The sequence below is a fragment of the Colletotrichum jinshuiense genome, chromosome 2 (genome assembly GCF_051148585.1).
Source record: "Colletotrichum jinshuiense chromosome 2, complete sequence".
In the NCBI taxonomy this organism is placed as follows: Eukaryota; Fungi; Ascomycota; class Sordariomycetes; order Glomerellales; family Glomerellaceae; genus Colletotrichum; species Colletotrichum jinshuiense.
In genome coordinates this window covers 2,086,648-2,107,366 of record NC_139309.1, presented here as the reverse complement: position 1 = coordinate 2,107,366, position 20,719 = coordinate 2,086,648, and the positions used below count along the sequence as shown (strand labels likewise).

Genomic DNA, 20,719 nt, shown 5'->3' with positions numbered 1-20,719 from the left:
TCTTATCCACTTTTGAGATTTTTCGTCCTGTCTCTGTCCTGATTATTACTTCTAGAGCACGCACGAGTATTCAAGATTCGTAATACTTGATTTCATTCACCATTCTTTGTAAGGTTACAACATCAAATTCTGGGCCTGGGGTTTAACTCTAACTTCAAGGCTTTATCTGGCACAGTATGCGGTTCTTTGTTCCAGATCATGTACCTGAGATTTCTCATTGCCTATTGAAGACGACTAAGTCGACTTGTCCTGTTCCCAATTCCAAGATGGAAGCGTATTTCACTCTGTTTGCTGAAAAGTACCAGCTTTTGACCATGCAGGGTTAGGGAAAATCACGCATGGCCTTTGAATGTCGACCAGTATTGACTGACACATAAAAGTAAAAGAGCGTGATTATGTCACTTGGATTCTTGCAGGCCTTGGCTGTTGATTTGGGTTTGGTTGCATCAATTACGAAACTCTACCTCTTCACCTTCAACAATCACCAATTCCAGCCAATTTTCTTTTAATTTCCATAAATTTCACAACCTTGTTGTTTGTGTATGTCTGTTTCTGACATGTAGCACATCTTCTATGGACAACCTGAGGCCAAAACCCAGGCTTAACACACGCAACCTGTTTGTGAGATAATACTGCGACTCCCGAAGACGTTTTCAGCACAAGTCTCTGCTATTTGGACGCGAGTTCAACTTGAATTGATATCCTACTGCTTCATACGCAATTGTTTCGTCTGTCATTCGCATGTATGTGATGGGGTGTTTAGTTACAATTCACTTCCTTCCCGCAATCGAGTTCCCCCTATCGCTGCCTTCAAGCTAAGCTTGAGGCGGAGCTTGTATGATGAGTCACTCTTACATAGTTACTATAGGGAAACCATCTTCCCGCTAAAATAATTCCTACATTGGTTGGAAAGTCTGTTAGTCTACATCAAGTATTGACTCGATGAGTGGAACTTCTAATTATTATCAGCAGCCTATGATTTAAAAGGAAGCGCAAGCCGCGAAGAGTGTTGCATTTAATATTCAATAGCATAAGTGCTGTGAATGGTAATTATCTTTTCAAGACCCTAAACGACGTTCGAAATTTTGAAGCCACCCGGGACTCTCTTCTGGAAAACTTGCTCGGGGTCGTACTTGGCAGCGACATCCCTAAGAAGCTGGAGATTCTCAGGGCCGTAGGTGCTGAGGGGGTCTTGAGTGCCGTCGGCATATCCCAGGTACTCCCACTCGACATCAATACCTTCAGAGATGTAATAATCCTTGAGTTCTTGACGCATGGTGACGAGCTGGTCGCGGGCCTGCCTCTCGGCGCCGGCAGAGCGAACCATGTGTTGCATCTGGAACAGGATAGCATTGCCATCCTCGCGTTCCATGCCGATAATATTTCCTCCCTTCTCAACTGAGTGCTCGAAAAGAAGCTTTGGCATCGCTTGGAAGGTAATGTAGTTGAGAAAGTCGGCGTCCTGAGTGGCCTTCCAGCCCTCAATAAACTTGGCCTGAGCCTGGACGGCGCGGCGGATGAATCGGGCGTCATTCTTGCCTGTCAGAGTGATCCAGATCTGGCGGTAGTCGGTGGGCTCCTCGAGTTCCACGATCATGTTTAGGTGGCTGTCGTGACGCAGCGTGTTCATCGTCTGAGGTTCGATGATCCGGAAGTCGTCGTATGCAGGGGCCCACTCAGTATTGGAGGTGTCATGCAAAGCAGCCGAGACAACGGTGCCGACACCAGGTGAGTATGCCCAAAATGTGACGGCCGAGCCTTTGGTGTAGTTGGGGATGCTGTCAACCCATTTAACGTAGGCGGCGATGTGTTGCTCTGTGGTATTGAGGGGATATACGACCTGGCCGCCCCAAATCTCGACGATGTCCACGGTCTGCAAGTCAACGCGGGTCACAATGCCGAAGTTGCTCGAGCCGCCCTTGAGTGCCTTGTGCAGGTTGGGGTGGGTGACTCTGTTGGCATTTACAATCTCGCCACTGGACAGGACAACCTCGAAATTGACAACATTATCGCAACCCAAACCAACCTCGGCACTGAAGAAGTTATTGCCGCCGCCAGTCAGAAAACCGGCGACGCCAACCGTTGAGGTGCGGCCACCGGGAGCAGTCACACCGAATGGTTCGAGCGTCGAGTAAACATCGCGCCAGAGAGCACCGGCGCCTATGCTGGCGATCTTGGTAAGAGGTGAGTAGTCAACCTGGTTAATCAAGCCCATATCGATGGTAACACCTTCATCGACTACAGATGTGCTCCCGTCAGCATATATACATAGTACTGATGAGTCTCCTGAGCAGTGTTCAACTTACTATTGGAGGCGCCGGCCCACGTCATGTGGCCTCCACCACGGACAGCCCAGTTGCAGTCTGTTGCATGTCACGGCAAGTACGACCTCCGCGGCTGAGGTGGGCTGCACAATGCAGTATGGGCTCAGCTGAGCCGAGACGGAGAAGTACGATTCAACCAGCGTCTCATATGTCTCGGTACTCGGGCGGAGGACCTTGAGCCCTGCAGTTTCGAGAACATCACACTGTCATTTGAACACTATTAGCCTGCAGAGAAGAAAACGCAACGTTCAGCCTTACACAAGAGTTCGTCATGGTATTGGAGCAGGCAGACTTGAATAGGGAGGTTAAAGTAGCTATCGTGCTAAAGACCTGCGCCAAAGATCTCATGATTACCGTGCTGCTGCTTTGCAGGTAAGATAAGCATACTGGCGTGTGACTAGTGAAACAAATAGAGGGGACGACCGTTGTAATAGGACATACGTGACCATGCAAACGCGGGAGTTGCGGATGCACACGGGGCGACCACTTGCAGTGCCGTTCTTGGTCTGGTTGGTGCCCAGGATTGCGCCAGCTCCACCACCGGGCACCGATGCACAAGATATTATATTACAGCGTGTGAACAAAAATGGAACCTGTGGAGTTTTCCTCTTGTTCCGCATGTGCCATATTACACAATAACTATCTATGTATGTCAGCATAGATGAGTTCAGCCAAGCCTCATTGAAGGCTACCAGTGCTGAGTAGAAACTGTCACCGTATTGTGTACCTAAAATCCCCTGGGCTATACGTGTAAGTGTGCCTCGTTATTAATCTAGTCCTGAGTCTTTGCGCAGCAAGTCAGTTTGCCCAATGCGTTAAAACGAACAATAAATATCAAATAAGACCCCGTTACAAAACTACTTGTGTGGGATAAGGGTACTGCGTGTGCTCTTTTGATGATTTCTTTAATGTTTCAATATGCATGCACATCGTCATCCTAGGCCTCCCTTTCCATTTTACCGTTAAAAACAAGCCGGCAGAAATCAAGTGTAGGTTATGTGATTTGGTAGTCGGTTCCCCCTAAACTTGCACATCGGCTCTCATCTACTCCTGTCTTAATTGGGACTTTGCAATTTCACAATGTGCTGTCTGCGCCCCACAGTGTCCCAGTAGTAGCTGCCTTTCCGCTCACTTAGGTATGTTGGTTCATGATTACATACAGCATCTTTTGCAGGATTGAAAATCCACATGTGTGCACGGGATCACTTGTTCGGGCTTTACACTCAAATCGGAGCAAGGAAACAAATATGAATTGTACCTGCCCAGAGACAGGCATTTAGTGTACTAGTCCTAGTACTTACTCGTGTATTTGCTTTTCTAGGCAGGGATTTGATGCAGATTTTGGTTGGGTAACCTCCTGAAAGTCTCGGATGACTACCGATACTCTCTCACCGTGAGTTCTGGTGCCTGTTGCTACCCTTGTTTTTGCAAAGTAGTGTATGAATTCTGGGTGGCTTCCTGTGCATGGGCTGGTTACTGAATCCGTGCATTGATCGACGCAGACCCTACCATGTAGAAGCTGTTTGACTCGATGTAAATCTCGGGAGTCACCGGCACAATACCGTAATAAGATGCTTGGTCCACTTTGCCAAGCTCCGGTATCACCGAATTTTCGTCGCCAATTAGATAGTTCTCATAGACAGCTTGCATAATTATGTAGGAACTGTAAAGCGTAGTTTTCAGGAACGTCCGGAATAAACTTCCGGGGGGTTTCTCCAACGAGTTTGTAGGAGAATTGTAAATTGTCTCACACAGCCAGGACATGAACGTTGAAGAACCCAGATAATATATATTTCTATGGCCGTTTACAACGAGCTTAGTAAATGGTTCTTAAAAAGGTTTCCGTCAAATCATAATCAGTTTTGCGACAAATCAGTAAGAAATATGATTGGCGTTCAAGTTCCGTGGGCAGAATGAAGCCTGTCGACGGCTTGTCACAGTAATTATAGGGGGCAGCGCACAAATAATTGATAAGTCTGCCATCTTGTATTTGAAAAAGAAAAAAAATTGAAAAAAAAAAAAAAACACCCGATAGGAATGGACTGGGGTTGATCATGACATGTCCGTCTCTCCCCTTGTCCTGTCCCAGAGCCCTGGAAGCCCACTACCTCAATCTCGAGCCGTTGCACTTTTTACTGGGGAAAAAGAGGAGAAAACCATTGACACGGATACGAACAGAGCAAACCTGGTCGTTCTGCCCACCTAAAAGGCTTCCGTTGACCAAATGTGGACGGACAACAGCAAACTTTAAGCAATATGAGATTCGGCGACAGGCATCTGGCTGCAAGATATAGACTTGACTTTCCCATCTCTAGCCTACTGTACAATACGGCATTGCGTCAGTCTTCCACCCATCTCTGCGGTTACACCTGTGGCAAACTATTCTCCGAGGAGCCGCATGTACTGTTTCACGCCGGAATATTTTCACACATGCTTATGCAGACCTGACTTGACTCGTAGCAGCCTGTCCCCCTGACATAAGATGTCCTTTCCTGTTGTCGACGGCGTCGAGGTGTTGACAGCCCCGCCGGAGAATTATCAAGTCGACTTTGTGCACCCATTCAAGGATATGGCTACAATAAACGCGAGCTACTGGGCTTTCGGTATCGAGTTTTTCGTTGCCTTTCTGTTCTTGGCACAACGTGTCTACACAGCGTCATTCATCCTGCGCAAATGGCGCAGCGATGATTGCAAGTAAACTTCCCAATGAATGTCTTTCAGTAGATCGCTAACTCAAGACAAAAGACATGATCATTATGGCATGGGTGCTGACTACTGCTGCTCAATGCTTGATTCTTCACTGTCTAACACAAGGTGTCTTGGGAGTGCACATCTGGGAGATGTCACTTGATAACGCCATCTGGGAGACAACGGTAAGATTTCCATAGGATCGAGACATTGACAAAAATGTACGTTTACTGACCTTTTTTCCTCTTTTTATTTTCACAGCTCATCCATGCCACCAACCTGACCGTCATTCCGGGCACCGTCCTTGCGAAGCTTGTTCTGTGCATTTTCTGCCACCGCCTGTCGCCAATCACCTGGTATCACTACGCCTTAATTTGCACGTCATTCATCACCGTCGCCGCCTTCACCGCTGTATGGTTCGCTGTTCAGTTTGCATGCACTCCGATCGAGGCGGCGTGGAACCTCCGCCTTTTCACCGGGACCAACTGCATTGACCGTCCTCCTGTCTATATGATACAAGCTATCATGGGTGGTGTGACAGACTTCATGCTCATTGTCCTCCCGCTGCCATTTATTTTGCGTCTCCAGATGTCGTGGAAACAGAAGGCGGCGCTGATTGCATGGTTCTGCACCGGTCTCCTCACGCTGGGCGCCGCGGTAGCTCGTCTGGTCATCCTGATCCCAAGTTTGCAAAACGCTGATACCACGTTCGTGTTGGCCCAAAGCACTCTATGGCTAATCATTGAGGCCAACCTAATTATCATCTGCGGTTCGTTGCCGACCTTCCGTATCTTCCTCAACCACGTCGCGCCCAAGATTCTCGGCGAAACGAGCGGTCGCGGTGACAACGACATCAAGGTTACCGGCCCAGGTCGCATGCGGTACGCTCTGAAGACCTTTGGCAGCTCACAGCCCAAGCGCAGGCGGTTTAACACCATTGACGAACTCGAGCACGGTGACAGACCTTACAGCTCCGAGACAAGGTGGAAAGCTGATACCAATGAGGAGGACCTGGTCACTACACTCGAACAGGGGAAGAGCCGCTCGGAAGCCAGTGACGAGGAAGCCATCTTCAAGATAGTGTAAGCGTTGGTGACCTAGGAGCCTCAACAATGACCTGACGGGCCCGAGAAGGGAGAAATTGCATTTGTGTTTAATATAGCAAGAGGCGGTATCTTAAATATTGGTTATATGCATTTAAGATGTGAAGGACGAATCTTCCAGCATTGCTGGTCCAGATGCTGCGCTTAACGACGCCGGCCGGCACAATGAGGGCAGGCCTCGCTGCTGCCGCCGCTCCCTCTTATTTTATGGGGTTTCAATGTTCCAACGCACAATGATGAGACCGCTCTGCGATGCGATGTTTCGAAGAAGTATATAAGTTCACTGTAATGCCTAACTACCACTATCATGGGGCCGCTCATATATGGACCTTTACGATTGTTAAAGGTAAAGAACCGCGATTGTCACAGTCACTCCCTTACTAGTAGACCCCACAGTCAACGAGCATGCAAATAAATAATCAACCAGGAGAATAAAAACCACAGAACTTGTTAAATAAATTCAAAGATCCGTCTCGAAGTATAGAGCTCGCTCAGATTACACGCCGCGATGTGCTCAGCTGGCCACCGCTTCCCAGAAGGAAAAATGTACGAATATATTTCCATTTTGCGGATCTTTGACAAGCTCCAACAAGCGACTTTCCCTTGAAACGTTACCGCAAGTGATGCTATTGGCAGAAAATAAGTATTGAATTCTTGTTGTATATGAACGGATAAAACTAAGTATCACAATAACACGTTACAAGTAACGCTCATTTTATCAAACCTAGTACCCTAAATGCTGTCATTTTTGGAGTCTAGTTGACTACAATGATTTCAAGACAGCACGAGCACCCGAGAACTCCAATTCGGCCAGCGTTTCATCCCAGAGTCGATCGATAACGACATGACCATCAGGTGTATACAGGAAAGCAGCGAATCTAGGAGGAAGTTAGCAACATTTAAGAGTGCTATTAACACATACGGCACTTACGGGTGGATCTGCCAACTCATGAGGAAGCATCCGTGTGACTCCTTGCCCTTGTTGACGATGGCGTCAACGAAACATGAAGCACCTACTCGCGGAGTCCTCCCGGTAGTTGCCCCAAAGACACTAACAGCCAATTTAACGAGTCCCTGAGCGTCACGCGACAGGTTTGTGCCTTTACACCAGGCTGGGTCAGCCAGGTTCACAATAACGTCATCAGCGGAGACGCAGTTGACGAGCTTCCAAAGGAACATGTGCATTAGGAGCTTAGATGAGTTGTATGCTTCTCTGCTGTCAAACTTTTGAGGGTCATCAAAGGATGGCAGCAGTGGATTAGCATCCCTATTAGGAAATCTGGCTGCCAAGGTCAACGCTGCGCTGACGATTGTGAGACGCGCAGGCTCTTTGCCTGCCGATCGTTTGGTTTTCAGGACCGGAAGAAGGAGTACAGCGAGCAGCACTGTTGAGAGGTAGTTGACTTGGATGGTCTCCTCGTGGCCAGTGCTTGGAATCGTATGGAAATCCATCCTGATCACGCCAGCGTTGAGGAGGACGATGTCGATTTGATCCAAGCCACTACTAATGCGGCGAACAAATGTCTGAATGGATTCGTATGAGCTCATGTCTAGCTCCCAGACATCGATGATTGCAGTCGGATGTTGCTGGCGGAGTTTGGCGGCAGCAATTATGCCCCTTTCAGGTGAGCGCACGGCCAAGATAAGATGGGACAGTTTGAGATCCAGAAGTTGAACGGCAGCTTCATAACCTAATCCGGTATTGCCTCCCGTAATGATGGCCGTCTTGCCTAAGAGACTTGTGGTCGGGGATGGCCATTGTGGCTTGGCACAGAATTGGTTGTTGTAGAAGATGCTGGGGAATGATAAAGTCGATGGTGCAAGTTCCTTTGACGAAGTCATTGTGAAAAACTTGATTTTTTTTTTGATAAAATCCTTTTCCTTTGGAGCAAAGAAATTGAAATTGGCGTCTGGTGGTAACTTGGAGTTTGGCTTGAAGACAAGGAAACTTATTCTTAGAAAGGAGCGCGAATCGAGGACATACTTATAGCCAGGATCTACCCCAATAGCTTGATGAAACGGAATGCTGAAGATATATGCTTACGAAGACTATGCCGTGTGGCTATCTCAGACTGCCCAGTTTATTTACCTATTTGAGTATGGACTACAGTCGGCGAGGGATTAGAACGAAGCTATTCCCAAAGGGGCATTCATTGTGGTTAATGTTGAAGGATGCAAGCCTCAAGTAACTAGCGCCGAGCCACTTAGCGGAACGACTACTCACCCAATCATAATGTTCATTGTATCGTGACCCCCCCCCAGTCCGAACACCACATAATTATTTTTATTGCTTATATAACAAACACCAGTTTTGCCAGGAAAGTTCAGCAGGCCCAGCTCAGGCTCAGTCCCGTATCGTTTGGTTAGGACTGCAGACAGCCTAACACTCGCGTAACACTGCAATTATAAAACCCTTAGTTGCATTTTGGTGTATTTAACGAGAGAGGCTTGCTTCACTTGCAAGAGAAATCAATAGAATCTAGCATTCAAAGGAAGCAACCCAATACGGTGTACATGGTTCTAGTAATATAGACATTATGCCCCAAGTTCGTGCCAGCAGTCCGATGAAGGGATTTCGGTGACATTCACAGTGCCATGGAAACAGGTGTTGCGGCTTGAAATCCATCCGAGCTGAGAGAGTGTATAAGTAATGAGTACCTTTATTTCCATAAGACGGGTATGTATGGTTGATCGTGATAAAATGTCTGTCCTTGCCAGAACCCTGTAGAATCTGGTCACATGGTGTAAGACGGATGGGCTGTGCTCGCTAATGTATGTGGTGCAATCACCAACAGCAATCAGCTCAATCGGCCCAATCAAGCCAAAGGCGCACCTCGCCAAAGCGGCTGTGCTGACAGGAGAGCGACCTCTTGAAAACGACATGAGAACCTTATCTTTCACAAAAACAGGTCACAGAGCATTTCATCTTCCACTTTGCCGAGCTTGTGAGCCTTTTGTCCACTGCTGGCTACCGTAGTTTGGCTTTGTTGACTCAATCACACGCCTAGCATCGGGCATGAAGGAGCTACTACTGCCGCGATTCGCAGACAACCCCGCACGCAGCGAAAGGGCTCGAAATGCCTCTCCAATCGGACCTCGTACAAGAGTCAAAGCTCGAGACATCTTTCTTCCCACACTACACACAACATAGCTTTTATCAACGCGGAACATCCGGTAAAGAGCGGAGACTCAAAACAGTAGAGCAATGGAAGCGTCAGAGACTTCTTGGCCATGGCAGCTACGGCACTGTTTGGCTGGAGACATGTGACCGGCCAGCGAGGCAGAATATGCCAGCAGTTAGAGCTGTCAAAGAGATACCGACCCAATCGACAAAGCTAAGCGAGGTTGACTACCACCGAGAGCTGGAGGCGATCATTAAATTCTCTCATGCACGGGTAAGGACGCATTGTCAACTAGCCTGAGAGAGATTTTTTCTAATCATTGTGATGATGTAAAGTATACACCATCCTTTGTGCAGTCCTACGGCTGGTTCGAAGGCCCTAAAGCTGTTTACATCACAATGGAGTATATTGTTAACGGAGACCTGGAAAATTATCTCACACATCCCATCGTGGAGCAGGAGGCAAAGACGATCGCTTTTCAGCTAGTTGAAGGCCTGCAGCACATGCATATAAACGGTTTTACACACAGAGACCTAAAGCCAGGAGTAAAGTTCTCTTTCGTTTTTTTCTAAAATGTGAAACTGACCAACCAGCTAGAACATACTCGTTGTTTGTCATAGTCCCGACTGGCTTGTCCAAATATCCGACTTTGGCATTAGTAGGCGGCTGCGCCCCGACCAATCCACGCTTGGTACATTGCGTAGGGGGACACTAGGTTTTATTGCACCAGAACTGCTTGGCTTCGTTGAAGACGGAGGATATCCCCATGCTGTCGACATCTGGTCTCTTGGCGCTGTATTGTTTCGAATTTTAACGAAGAAAATCTTCCTCGCAGACTTATCACTACTTCAAAAGTACCTGCTAGGCGAAATCTCATTGCCGACAGAGGAACTTAACTCTTACGGTACCACGGTGTGTCTTAAGCATCTATTAGATCAACTTCTCGCGCCGTCACCGAAGAAGCGACCATCCACCGCAGAAATTTTGAACCACGACTGGCTTAAAGATGAATCCAAGTGCCAGACGTTAGAGACTGCATCAGTCAAGGAGAAAAAAGCCGCAGATGAACACCAGACATATGCTCAGAATTTCAAACACAAGGACCTAAACTACACGTCGGGAACAAGCGAAATGCCCTCGGCGGCCTGGACTACTGATGCGATGCCAGAAAAATCGATTCCCCCAATGGAAAAAACTGAAAGCCTTTCAAAGGTCGTTCTGACAGAAGGACTGGGTGATGATTTGGCTAAAACATGTACGATATCACTAGCTGAAGGTACCAACACGTCAGAGAGAAACAATGGACCAGCCATTGTCGACGACAAAAGCGCGATTAAACCGTGCCCCGAATCACCGCCATCACCTGGATTTATCTCGAACTACAATGCACAAGTGGAAAATCCCCCCGGAGTGGGCCTGCAAGGCGATTATGACCGCGACGCATTTAATTATGTACTCCAAGGAGCAGAAAACACCATTCAGCGGGCCTTCATTGACAAAAAGACAGAGGTTGCAGTTGAAAATAGAACTGGATGGACGCTGCTAAACTGGGCCTCAAACAACGGCCATTTAGAAGACGTTCAATTGCTTCTCGAAATGGGAGCAAACATTGCAGTAGCCTGCGATGACGGATGGACGTCGCTTCATGGAGCCTCGAGTAATGGCCATGTCAAAGTAGTCATGTTACTTCTCGACAAGGGAGCAGACATTGCAGCCACAAATAAGCACGAGTGGATGCCACTTTATTTGGCTGCACGGAACGGTCATCTTGAAGTTGTCAAGCTACTTCTAAGTGAGGGCGCAGATATCACAGCTACTACTAGCATCAGATGGACACCGCTCCACTCAGCCTCAAGCAATGGCCATGTTGAAGTGGTTAGACTACTTCTTTACAAGAGAGCAGATATTGAAGCTACAGATAAAGATGGATGGACGCCACTCCACTGGGCTTCAAGCAACGGCCATTTTGAAGTTGTCAACCTACTTCTCGACAAAGGAGCAGATATCGCAGCTACTACTAGCATCAGATGGACACCGCTCCACTCAGCCTCAAGAAATGGCCATGTTGAAGTGGTTAGACTACTTCTTTACAAGAGAGCAGATATTGAAGCTACAGATAAAGATGGATGGACGCCACTCCACTGGGCTTCAAGCAACGGCCATTTTGAAGTTGTCAACCTACTTCTCGACAAAGGAGCAGATATCGCAGCTACTACTAGCATCAGATGGACACCGCTCCACTCAGCCTCAAGAAATGGCCATGTTGAAGTGGTTAGACTACTTCTTCACAAGAGAGCAGATATTGCAGCTACAGATGAAGACGGATGGACGCCACTCCACTGGGCTTCAAGCAACGGCCATTTTGAAGTTGTCAACCTACTTCTCAACATGGGAGCAGACATAGCAGCCACTAATAACGATGGAGCGACGCCGCTCTACTGGGCCTCAAACGAGGGCCATCTCGAAGTGGTCAAGCTACTTCTAAACAAGGGGGCAGATATTGCAGCTAAAGATAAGGGTAGAAGGACGCCGCTCCACTTGGCCTCAAGTAACGGTCATCTCCAAGTAGTTCAGCTACTTCTTGATAAGGGAGCAGAGATTGAAGTCACAGCTGGAAACGGAGAAACGCCGCTATACTTAGCTGCATGGAGCGGCCACCTTGAAGTGGTCAAACTACTTCTTGATGTGGGAGCAGGCATTGAAGTCACCAATAAGAGTGGATCGACGCCGCTATACTTAGCTGCACGGTGCGGTAATCTTGAAGTGGTCAAGCTACTTCTTGATATGGGGGCAGATATCGCAGCCACTACTCACCGCAAATTGACACCGCTACACCCAGCATCAGCCAAAGGCCATTTAGAAGTAGTCAAGCTACTTCTGAAAAGTGGGGCAAATATCGAAGCCACAGATAAGAATCGATGTACAGCGCTCCACTGGGCCTCAAGCAACGGCCGTTTTGAAGTTGTTAAGCTGCTTCTCAACAAGGGAGCAAACAGGAGAGCCACAGATAAAGACGGATCACCGCCACTTTACTGGGCCGTAAGAAAAGGACATCTCGAGGTCGCCAATTTGCTTCGTGATAAGAGCAGATAGAGCCGCCGTTGTCCCAGAATTCGACAAAGATATGCCCCGCTAGCTTATGCAACTAGACGTGGAAAGTTAGGTTATCGTCAGGACTATTCGCGATACCACCAAGATTACTACCAACACAAGAGATGACAATGATTAGAAATCGCCATTGTTAGCGACGGGTAATGGAAGCGAACATGTGGTTCAGATGTTTCTTCATATACAAGGTGCTAAAATCAACTACAGCGATAGTACCAGCCGGGAACCACGATCTTGGCCGGCCGCCATGGAAGGATCTAACACGGTGTCTTGGTTTGTCAACAAACAAACTGGGAATAAAGTTTTTAGGACAATGGTGGGCTCACCTAATTCACGTGGGCTTCATGGAGAGCTAATAAAGCGGTTATCGGTATGCTCCTCAAAATTGGACGCCCTCCACATTACCGTTGCATGAATGGATCTTTTCACTAGGCATACTCTTTCCTGTTGCTGGATGAGCTGGCTCAGTTTTTAATTTGTTTTTGAATACATTACAAGGGGCTTGGTTTTTTTTTTTTTTTTTTGGGTCAAATGCACTGTCACTGCTAGCCTTTCTACCCTTTCACTTTGAAATATCGAAATTTCACCAGCTTACGAATATATTGAGATATTCGTCAACATACGACCTGTACGTGTATCACCGTGAAACCGGCACAAACACTTCCTAGTTACAGCGGTAGTTGAGCAGAACGCAAGGAATTCGCCAGAGCTGCTGGTTCTTTGTTAGCTAACAGCTTCGTCCCTTTGAGCTTGATGAAGCATACTTATATCTCGACAACCTCAAATAATCACCCAGTCTCCTAGTAAACATATCTATTGCAGCTATTTCCTCTGATATGTAAATAATGTCTCACATTACTCCACAAAAGCCTTTCATCTCTTAGGCGTTTTCATGAAAGGACAAATAGAATATAATGCGACAGCCCGAGGGCAGTGATATTGCCAGGGCGTTCTTCATTAATGATGAAAACACAACTGAGTTCGTTTCGAAAAGGGGTGTATCTTCTCAAAACCCACCACACAACAGATAAAACAGGTACCAAATAGGTCGTTTCAAGAAGACGGCAAAAGAGCCTAGGGAAGTATGGTGGGGCCTGTAAATGACAGCAGAAAGCGCTATTTTAGAGTTCAATGGAATAGAGCTTGGCAGACTTCTTGTCTATTGAGATATTATCGTACTTAACAAATTGGTCGTCGCAATTAGAGGTTATATCATGAATAAAAAGCCAAATCAAGAAGCCTCTATGCTCCATCCCTTCCTTCGTAGCGTCAATTACCGATTTAGATGACACGGTCGAGTTGTTCCACAAGCTTTTCATCCTTGGAGATGGCCGCCGCGGCTCCAACAGAATCCTGCATGGCATGTGGGACGAGTTGGTCACCAAAGAGCTCATCCATCTGCTCAAGTGTCCTTCCCTTGGTCTCGGGATAGAAGAAAATGTAGCAGATCATAGCAATCAGGTTGAAAACGAAGAAGACATAGAAGTAGCGGAAGCCGAGAGAAGAAAGGGCCTGCGGGGAGAACTGAGCGAAGATGAGGTTGACTGTCCAGTTGGTAAAAGTCGTGATGGCGTTTCCGAGGGCTCTAACCTCGACGGGGAAAATCTCGGCAGGGTACACCCAGCTGATGATGCCAAGAGGTGTGTAAAAGAGGCTGAAGACGAAGTTCATGGCAACCATGCTGCGTAGCTGGGCCGCATTATTCTCGTTGAGGTATTGAGCTTGAACAGCGTTGACAAGAAGAGCCGCAGCCAGGCCTCCAGCAGAAACAATCAGGGGCTTGACTCTGCCGACGCGGTCAAGGAGCCAGAGGCCAATTGTACAGTATACAATAGAAAGCGCACCGCTGATGCCAATAATCATGAGGGAGGTTCGCGTGTCGATACCAAGGATCTCGTAGATTCGGGGTCCGTAGTAGTTGATCACATTAATGCCCGACAGAGGCCCAAAGGCCTGGACGCCACATCCTAGGATAAGACGTCTACGCCAGGACGGCTTGGTGATGATGGACTTCCACGAGATGTCTCCAAGGGCACGGTCCGCCAAGATGACGTCGCGAATTTCTCGGAATTCTAGGTCGATTGTTTCTTCGTCGAGGCCGCTTCGGAGCTTGTTCAAGGAATTGCGAGCATCTTCGTGCCGGTCTCGCTCCATCAACCATCGAGGGGACTCTTGGAGGAAGTATACACCCGCGACGAGGATGACACCCGGGACAGCCTGGAATGCGAGAGGGAACCGCCCTATAATCCAGTCAGGAAAACAATTTCAAGGGACTTGGGCTTGCAAAAAGAGTGCTGGTGGTTGTAGGTACTTACAAGAAAACTGAGTGTCAGAGAATGAGCACCCATAACCCAGCCATTGAGCAACCAAGAAACCCCAGCTAAGCATCCATTGCAACAGACCTGACAGTACCCCACGGTATTTCGCCTCCGACAACTCAGAAGCATACATAGGGATCGTCGAGGTGACCATACCAACAGCCGCGCCTCCAATGAAGCGGCCAACGATCAACATGGCCATGTTGACTGCACCGGCCTGTAAGGCAGAGCCAATACATGAAATCACAGATCCGACGAAGATGGTGTTACGGCGGCCGATAGAGTTGGCGAACATCATATTAATGATGGTTCCAAGAATCGCACCACCTTGGAATGCCGAGACGATACCACCGGCGGTGGTGTCCGACGGATCATTGAAGTAATCTTTAAATGTATCAAGAGCGATAGTAGACGTGATGATACCGGAGTCGTAGCCAAAGAGGAAACCTCCTATGGCCAGAAAGACGGCGGAAAACACCGTGGTGAGGCGTCCCATGACTGCTGGTGCAAGCAGAGTTTATTTCAGAGGTGCTTTGAGCAACTAAAACAGATGCGAGCAAACTAGAGTGCTCGAAAAAGATATAAACCCGGTATGTGAGAACACTGGTCTCTGTCGCCAGGCTACCTGTTCGTCCTGTCAATGAGCACATCAAGGTTTATTGAGGTGTACCTCAAAAGCTTTTATCCTTGGCTGACCCATATTTGCGGCAGCTTTATTCTGGGGTACCCGCGATACCCCACAAACACCCCAGGTTATAGTCTGCATGTTTACACCGATATTGCCGAGGGGCGTCGCAGCTCTTTGCCGATTTCGACTGCCACCAAGTCATACATAAACCTCACAGCTGTTGATGTGGGCGGAAAGTGGGCGGAAAGTGGGGGGATGCACTCCCCGCCACCCCTCCCCCGCACGGCTGGGACATGTACTTCGGCCGGTGGGATAACTCGTTGTGCAGACCTCGAACCAGTCGGAAAACCCGGACGGGGAATCACTAGCCGAAGGTATCAAACGCCGGAGCAACACGGTGATATTATTTGACGATGATCTTTACACCCTCCCAAATTGCGCTGTTTTAGAGTACTCTTTTCGGCCGATCAGGGAACGAATATCGGCCATTTCGGTTGATTGAGATATTCTTACCCCTGTCAGCTGCTAAAACACCTTAGGTACGGCAAATGGAGCTATTGGGAGGTTTCACAACTTGCTCATAAAGATTTACAGGCTACTACCTGAGCAAGTTCCAGGCTTCTCAAGTCTCATCCCGTTACTGGCAGACACTGCCATTGCAGCAAGAAAGTACCGCATAGAAAGCCACACCCCGGGTAGCGTCAAAATGCTGGTTACACGCTGTGGTATTCATGCCTTTCATGAGGTTTTAGGTATTGACGTCGACAATATCCGCTTCCATTGGACTCTTCAGTCCGAACTCGAGCATGCCGAACAGATCGCCTATCAAATTGTTGTAACATCGAGCGTGGAGGCGCTTGACGGGGACCCTCAATCTGCCGTCATCTGGGATTCCGGGAGAGTCGAAAGCAATGCCCAGAGAAACATTCTTTGCCAGCCAGACGGTGGATTCAAGTCTGCGTCTTTCCACTTTTGGAAAGTCACCGTCTGGGACCAGGACGGACAAACTGCGTCCAGTAGCGTCAATGAGTTTTTCACCGCATATCCGAGATCAAGCAAACTGCTGCCGCCTTACAGCATGAACCAAACCTACGTGAGCACGCTTTAGGCCCCCCTGCTCCGGTCACATTAAGCTTAAATCATCAACAGATGCCCCATACTAGCTTGATCTTCCGCACGTGGTTCGAGGACGAGCCAAACCGCTGGAAGGGAGTCTGGATCGGTGACAGCGGGGATAAGCCATTTTACCTCCGTAAATCTGTACGTCTCGACCGAAAACCTACCCGAGCTATTGTTTTTGCCTCAGGTCTGGGCCACTTCAACCTTTCGTGCAATGGAAACTCGGCTTCAGAACACGTTCTTGACCCAGGTTGGACCAACTACCACCGAACGGTGCAGTTCGTTGCCTATGACCTGAGCAATGCGTTCATAGAGGGTGAGAACGTTTTCGGGGCACACGTAGGCAATGGCTTCTACGCCGGAGACCAGGGCGATCGATTCTTCTGGCCAATGTACGAGGACAACACCTATGTTCGTTACGGCAACGAGCTCTGTTTCTTCGCCGAGCTTCACCTGTTTTATGAGGATGGAAGCCGAGAGACCATCATCTCTGGACCGGACTGGAAAGTAAGGAAGAGCGCCACAACGCTGGCCAACATCTATGCTTCTGAGAACAAGGATCTGCGAAGTTACCCGCTCGGTTGGGACGCTCCAGGATTCGACGATTCCCAGTGGAAGGCTGCAACTCCCGTGACCGGTCCTCGTGGGAAACTCAGGTACCAAAGCCAACCGCCCGTGACACTCCACGAGACGTTCGAACCGGTGTCGAAGAAGACTCTGGAGCCGGGCATCGTTGCGTTCGACCTGGGCCAAAATGCCTCCACCATGGTCAAGGTCGAAGTCAGCGGAGAAGCTGGCGCCGAGATCATCGTTCGATACTCTGAAAGCATCGATGAATTGGGAAAAGTCCTAATGCCTGACCCTCTCTTTGGCGAGTTTGCCACAAAGGTCTACTCCAAGATCACCCTAGCAGGGACAGGGAAGGTTGAGGTATGGGAGCCTGACTTCAGCTTTACGAGCGCTCGGTATATCCAAATCGAGGGCGTATCCCTGAACTCTGGAGAAGGTCTCCCTGTCATTCACTCTGTTGTCGGCCGTCATGTGTCATCCGCTGCCCGCCGGTTGGGGACTCTGAAGACGGACAAGGACGACGCGAACGCTCTGATCAACATGTGCTACTGGTCCTTCGTCAGCAACCTCTTCAGCTACCACACCGACTGTCCCCAAATAGAGAAGTTTGGATGGCTCGAGGTTACGCATCTTCTTGCACCAGCAACACAGTACATCCGCGACATTGAGTCGTTACATTCCAAGATCCTCGACGACATCGCTGATGCCCAGGAGCCCAACGGCCTCGTTCCTACAATGGCTCCCGAGATCAGGTATATGTGCGGTCCTCTCCATGACACCATCACATGGGGAGGTGCTGTCGCCTTGATCCCAGAAATCATCAAGCGCTACTACGGCTCGACCCATGTCTTTGAGAAACTGTACCAGCCGTGTGTTCAGTACATGGAGTACCTGAGAACCAAGGAGCGTCAGGGCGGCTTGATTGAACACGGGCTCGGCGACTGGGGTAGGGACATTGCGTTCGGAAACCATCAGGCCAACATCGAGACCGCCATATACTACAAGTGTCTTCGCAACGTGGAGCTGATGGCTCGGGAGTTGGGTTACGCAGAAGACGAAAAGCGCTGGCATGAATGGGCCGATCGGATTTACGAGACATACAACCGCCACCTCCTCGTCACCGACAAATCAGAACATCCCTACGCGTTCTACACTTCCCTCGACAATCCTGGCGTCCATGACAGAACAATGATTGCCCAAGCCATGGCTCTTCAATTCGGTCTCGTTCCGGAAGAGCACATCAGCGACGTTCAACAGGCGTTCCTGGACGACGTGGCGGACTGTAAGATCCGGGCTGGCGAGATTGGTCTCAAATGGCTTTGGAACACTTTCACGGACGTTGACAGACCCGACATTGTCATGGCAATGGCAAGGCAGGAAGAGCACCCGTCCTATATGCGCTTTCTCAGGCGCGGCGAGACAACTCTGAACGAGTTCTGGCAGGATGCCTGCCGGAGCAAGTGCCACGATATGCTTGGGACAATTTACGAGTGGTTCTACGAAGCAGTGCTGGGAATTAAGGTTGAGGAAGACGCCTACAGGACGTGGACACTCAAGCCCCCATTGAAGTCAGAGTTTAACTTTGTTGAGGGGACTTTTGATTGCCCGTATGGCAAGATCGAAGTTACCTTCAAACGGGAAGGCGAGGATGTGCGAATGAAGGTGTTAGTGCCGACAAGCACGACGGCAACACTTCTGATGCCGAAGGACGACAGCGCGGTTGAAGTAAGCCGCGAAGGCACTGAAGGAGTCAGGAAGGTGTCTGGAAAGAAAGTCAAATTGTTGCCAGGCCGATATGACCTAGTACTCAGTCCATAAGTTGACTAAATGACCTTCATAAGTAGACAATCCCCCACCAGGAGGAAGGACTAGTCGCCGGGTCACCTATAAGCACCTCGGCAGTACCTTGTTCCAGCAATCTCAGGAAAGATGTAAATTTCAGTTTTTTAATAACTGTTTTGTGTTCATAGCACATGCTGTTTTGTTCATTTTCTCATCTGATATAGGTTCATCATAGGCCCGCTCCTGACACTGTTGACAATCTTTTGGTCAATCCAATTGCAGTCTTCCCCAAGAAGCCATAGGCACCCGCACAGAAATTACAACCTGGTTCCCATGTTGACATGGATAGCCTTGATCTGACTGTACGCCTCCAAACCAGCCTCGCCCAATTCTCTGCCAATACCGCTCTGCTTGACTCCTCCAAAAGGCACGCGGGGATCGCTGTCCTGAGTGCTGTTAATCCACACCATACCGGCCTCAATCTCAGAGGCCACGCGGTGGGCCCGTTCGACGTTCGTGGTGAAGACGGCAGCGCCGAGACCGTACTGGCTGTTGTTGGCGAGGGCAATGGCGTCCTCCTCGTCCTTGAAGCTGGCGATGACGACGACGGGGCCAAAGATCTCCTCGCCCCACACCCTCATCGACGTTGTCACGTTGGTGAAGACCGTCGGGGCGACGAAGAAGCCCTTGCCCTTGTCGCCAATCTTCAGGGGCTCTCCTCCGGCGGCGAGGCTGGCGCCCTCCTTCTTTCCGATGTCGATGTACTCCAGCACGCGCTCGTACTGGACCTTGGACACCTGGGGTCCCTGGTACGTGTCCTTGTCCCACTGGCTGCCGACCTTGCTGACGGTCTTGAGCGTGTCGAGGAAACGGGGGATGAAGTCGTCGTAGATGGACTCCTGGACTAGGATTCTCGACGTTGCCGTGCAGATCTGGCCCTGGTTCGACATGATTCCCATGTGCGACCACTTGACGGCCTGCTCAATGTCCGCATCCTTGAACACCAGCAGGGGCGACTTGCCGCCGGTCTCGAGCGTGACGTTCTTGAGCGTCTTGGCCGCCTCGCCCATGATGGCCCTGGCGGTCGCCGTGCTGCCAGTGAAGGCAACCTTGTCGACCAGGGGGTGGCTCACCAATGCACTGCCAGCAACACGGCCCCAACCGTTGACGAAGTTGACCACGCCGGGAGGGAATCCCGCCTCCTTGATCAGGGTGCCCAGGACAAGGATACTGAGAGGGGTCTGCTCCGCGGCCTTGAGCACGACGGTGTTTCCGCAAGCAAGCGCGGGGCCGAGCTTCCAGGTCGCCATCGAGAGGGGGTAGTTCCAAGGGATGACCTGGGCAACCACGCCGATGGGCTGGCGGATCGTGTAGGCGAACTTCTGGGGGGTGGTGTTGATGGTCTGGCCGTAGGTCTTGTCGGCCCAGCCGGCATAGTAACGGATGACAGTGACGCACTCTGAAAGGTCGCCGTCAAGGGCATCGGCGTAAGTCTTGCCTGTACAGGGTGTCAGTTCCATGCCCCAAAACTCATGGAAATGAGCTGGATCTCATACCATTGTCCCACGCCTCGATGGTGGCAAGAACCTCCTTGTTCTTCTCAATGAGATCGGCGAGCTTGTACATGAGCGCACCACGGTCTGTCGCGGAGAGCAGCTTCCAGGACTCGTGTCTCAGAGCTGCGTGTGCGGCATTGACGGCCTTGTCGATGTCCTCCACCTCGGCTGCCTGAACGGAGGCAATCTTCTCCTCAGTACTAGCACACGGATGTCAGCTTATGTATTGACTACTTGGTCGATGCGGGGGCTACGCACGCAGGGTCTATCGAATCGATCGTCTCGCCCTTGGCGGACTTGACAAACTCATTGTTGATGAAGAGGCCGGTCGGCTGGGTGTATTTGACCCCGTTAGGAGCCGTCAGCTCGACTGAAAGGTCGGACATGTTGAAAATAAGCTG

The 20,719-nt window shown here is 49.6% G+C and overlaps 8 protein-coding genes across 8 annotated transcripts; 4 read left to right on the top strand and 4 right to left on the bottom strand.

The window, feature by feature from the left end:
* Positions 1–1,066: 1,066 nt before the first annotated feature.
* Positions 1,067–2,472, bottom strand: EsH8_II_000576 (FAD-binding oxidoreductase; the record flags this gene model as incomplete). The annotated part of the gene is made up of 3 exons (XM_083263874.1): positions 1,067–2,238; positions 2,307–2,363; positions 2,454–2,472. The coding sequence occupies 3 exons, from the start codon at positions 2,470–2,472 to the stop codon at positions 1,067–1,069; spliced, it is 1,248 nt and encodes a 415-aa protein (XP_083121196.1).
* Positions 2,473–5,071: 2,599 nt separating this feature from the next.
* EsH8_II_000575 (uncharacterized protein) lies at positions 5,072–6,098 on the top strand (the record flags this gene model as incomplete). The annotated part of the gene is made up of 2 exons (XM_083263873.1): positions 5,072–5,197; positions 5,274–6,098. The coding sequence occupies 2 exons, from the start codon at positions 5,072–5,074 to the stop codon at positions 6,096–6,098; spliced, it is 951 nt and encodes a 316-aa protein (XP_083121195.1).
* Positions 6,099–6,878: 780 nt separating this feature from the next.
* Positions 6,879–7,957, bottom strand: EsH8_II_000574 (uncharacterized protein; the record flags this gene model as incomplete). The annotated part of the gene is made up of 2 exons (XM_083263872.1): positions 6,879–6,993; positions 7,047–7,957. The coding sequence occupies 2 exons, from the start codon at positions 7,955–7,957 to the stop codon at positions 6,879–6,881; spliced, it is 1,026 nt and encodes a 341-aa protein (XP_083121194.1).
* Positions 7,958–9,192: 1,235 nt separating this feature from the next.
* On the top strand, positions 9,193–12,330 carry EsH8_II_000573 (uncharacterized protein; the record flags this gene model as incomplete). Its single annotated transcript, XM_083263871.1, has 3 exons — positions 9,193–9,510; positions 9,573–9,782; positions 9,835–12,330. The coding sequence occupies 3 exons, from the start codon at positions 9,193–9,195 to the stop codon at positions 12,328–12,330; spliced, it is 3,024 nt and encodes a 1,007-aa protein (XP_083121193.1).
* Positions 12,331–13,626: 1,296 nt separating this feature from the next.
* EsH8_II_000572 (sugar porter family MFS transporter) lies at positions 13,627–15,159 on the bottom strand (the record flags this gene model as incomplete). Its single annotated transcript, XM_083263870.1, has 2 exons — positions 13,627–14,585; positions 14,661–15,159. 2 exons carry the CDS (start codon positions 15,157–15,159, stop codon positions 13,627–13,629), a joined length of 1,458 nt encoding a protein of 485 aa, XP_083121192.1.
* Positions 15,160–15,997: 838 nt separating this feature from the next.
* EsH8_II_000571 (uncharacterized protein) lies at positions 15,998–16,399 on the top strand (the record flags this gene model as incomplete). Its single annotated transcript, XM_083263869.1, has 1 exon — positions 15,998–16,399. The coding sequence occupies one exon, from the start codon at positions 15,998–16,000 to the stop codon at positions 16,397–16,399; it is 402 nt and encodes a 133-aa protein (XP_083121191.1).
* Positions 16,400–16,440: 41 nt separating this feature from the next.
* On the top strand, positions 16,441–18,798 carry EsH8_II_000570 (uncharacterized protein; the record flags this gene model as incomplete). The annotated part of the gene is made up of 1 exon (XM_083263868.1): positions 16,441–18,798. One exon carries the CDS (start codon positions 16,441–16,443, stop codon positions 18,796–18,798), a length of 2,358 nt encoding a protein of 785 aa, XP_083121190.1.
* Positions 18,799–19,079: 281 nt separating this feature from the next.
* On the bottom strand, positions 19,080–20,704 carry EsH8_II_000569 (uncharacterized protein; the record flags this gene model as incomplete). Its single annotated transcript, XM_083263867.1, has 3 exons — positions 19,080–20,260; positions 20,319–20,518; positions 20,577–20,704. 3 exons carry the CDS (start codon positions 20,702–20,704, stop codon positions 19,080–19,082), a joined length of 1,509 nt encoding a protein of 502 aa, XP_083121189.1.
* Positions 20,705–20,719: the final 15 nt, after the last annotated feature.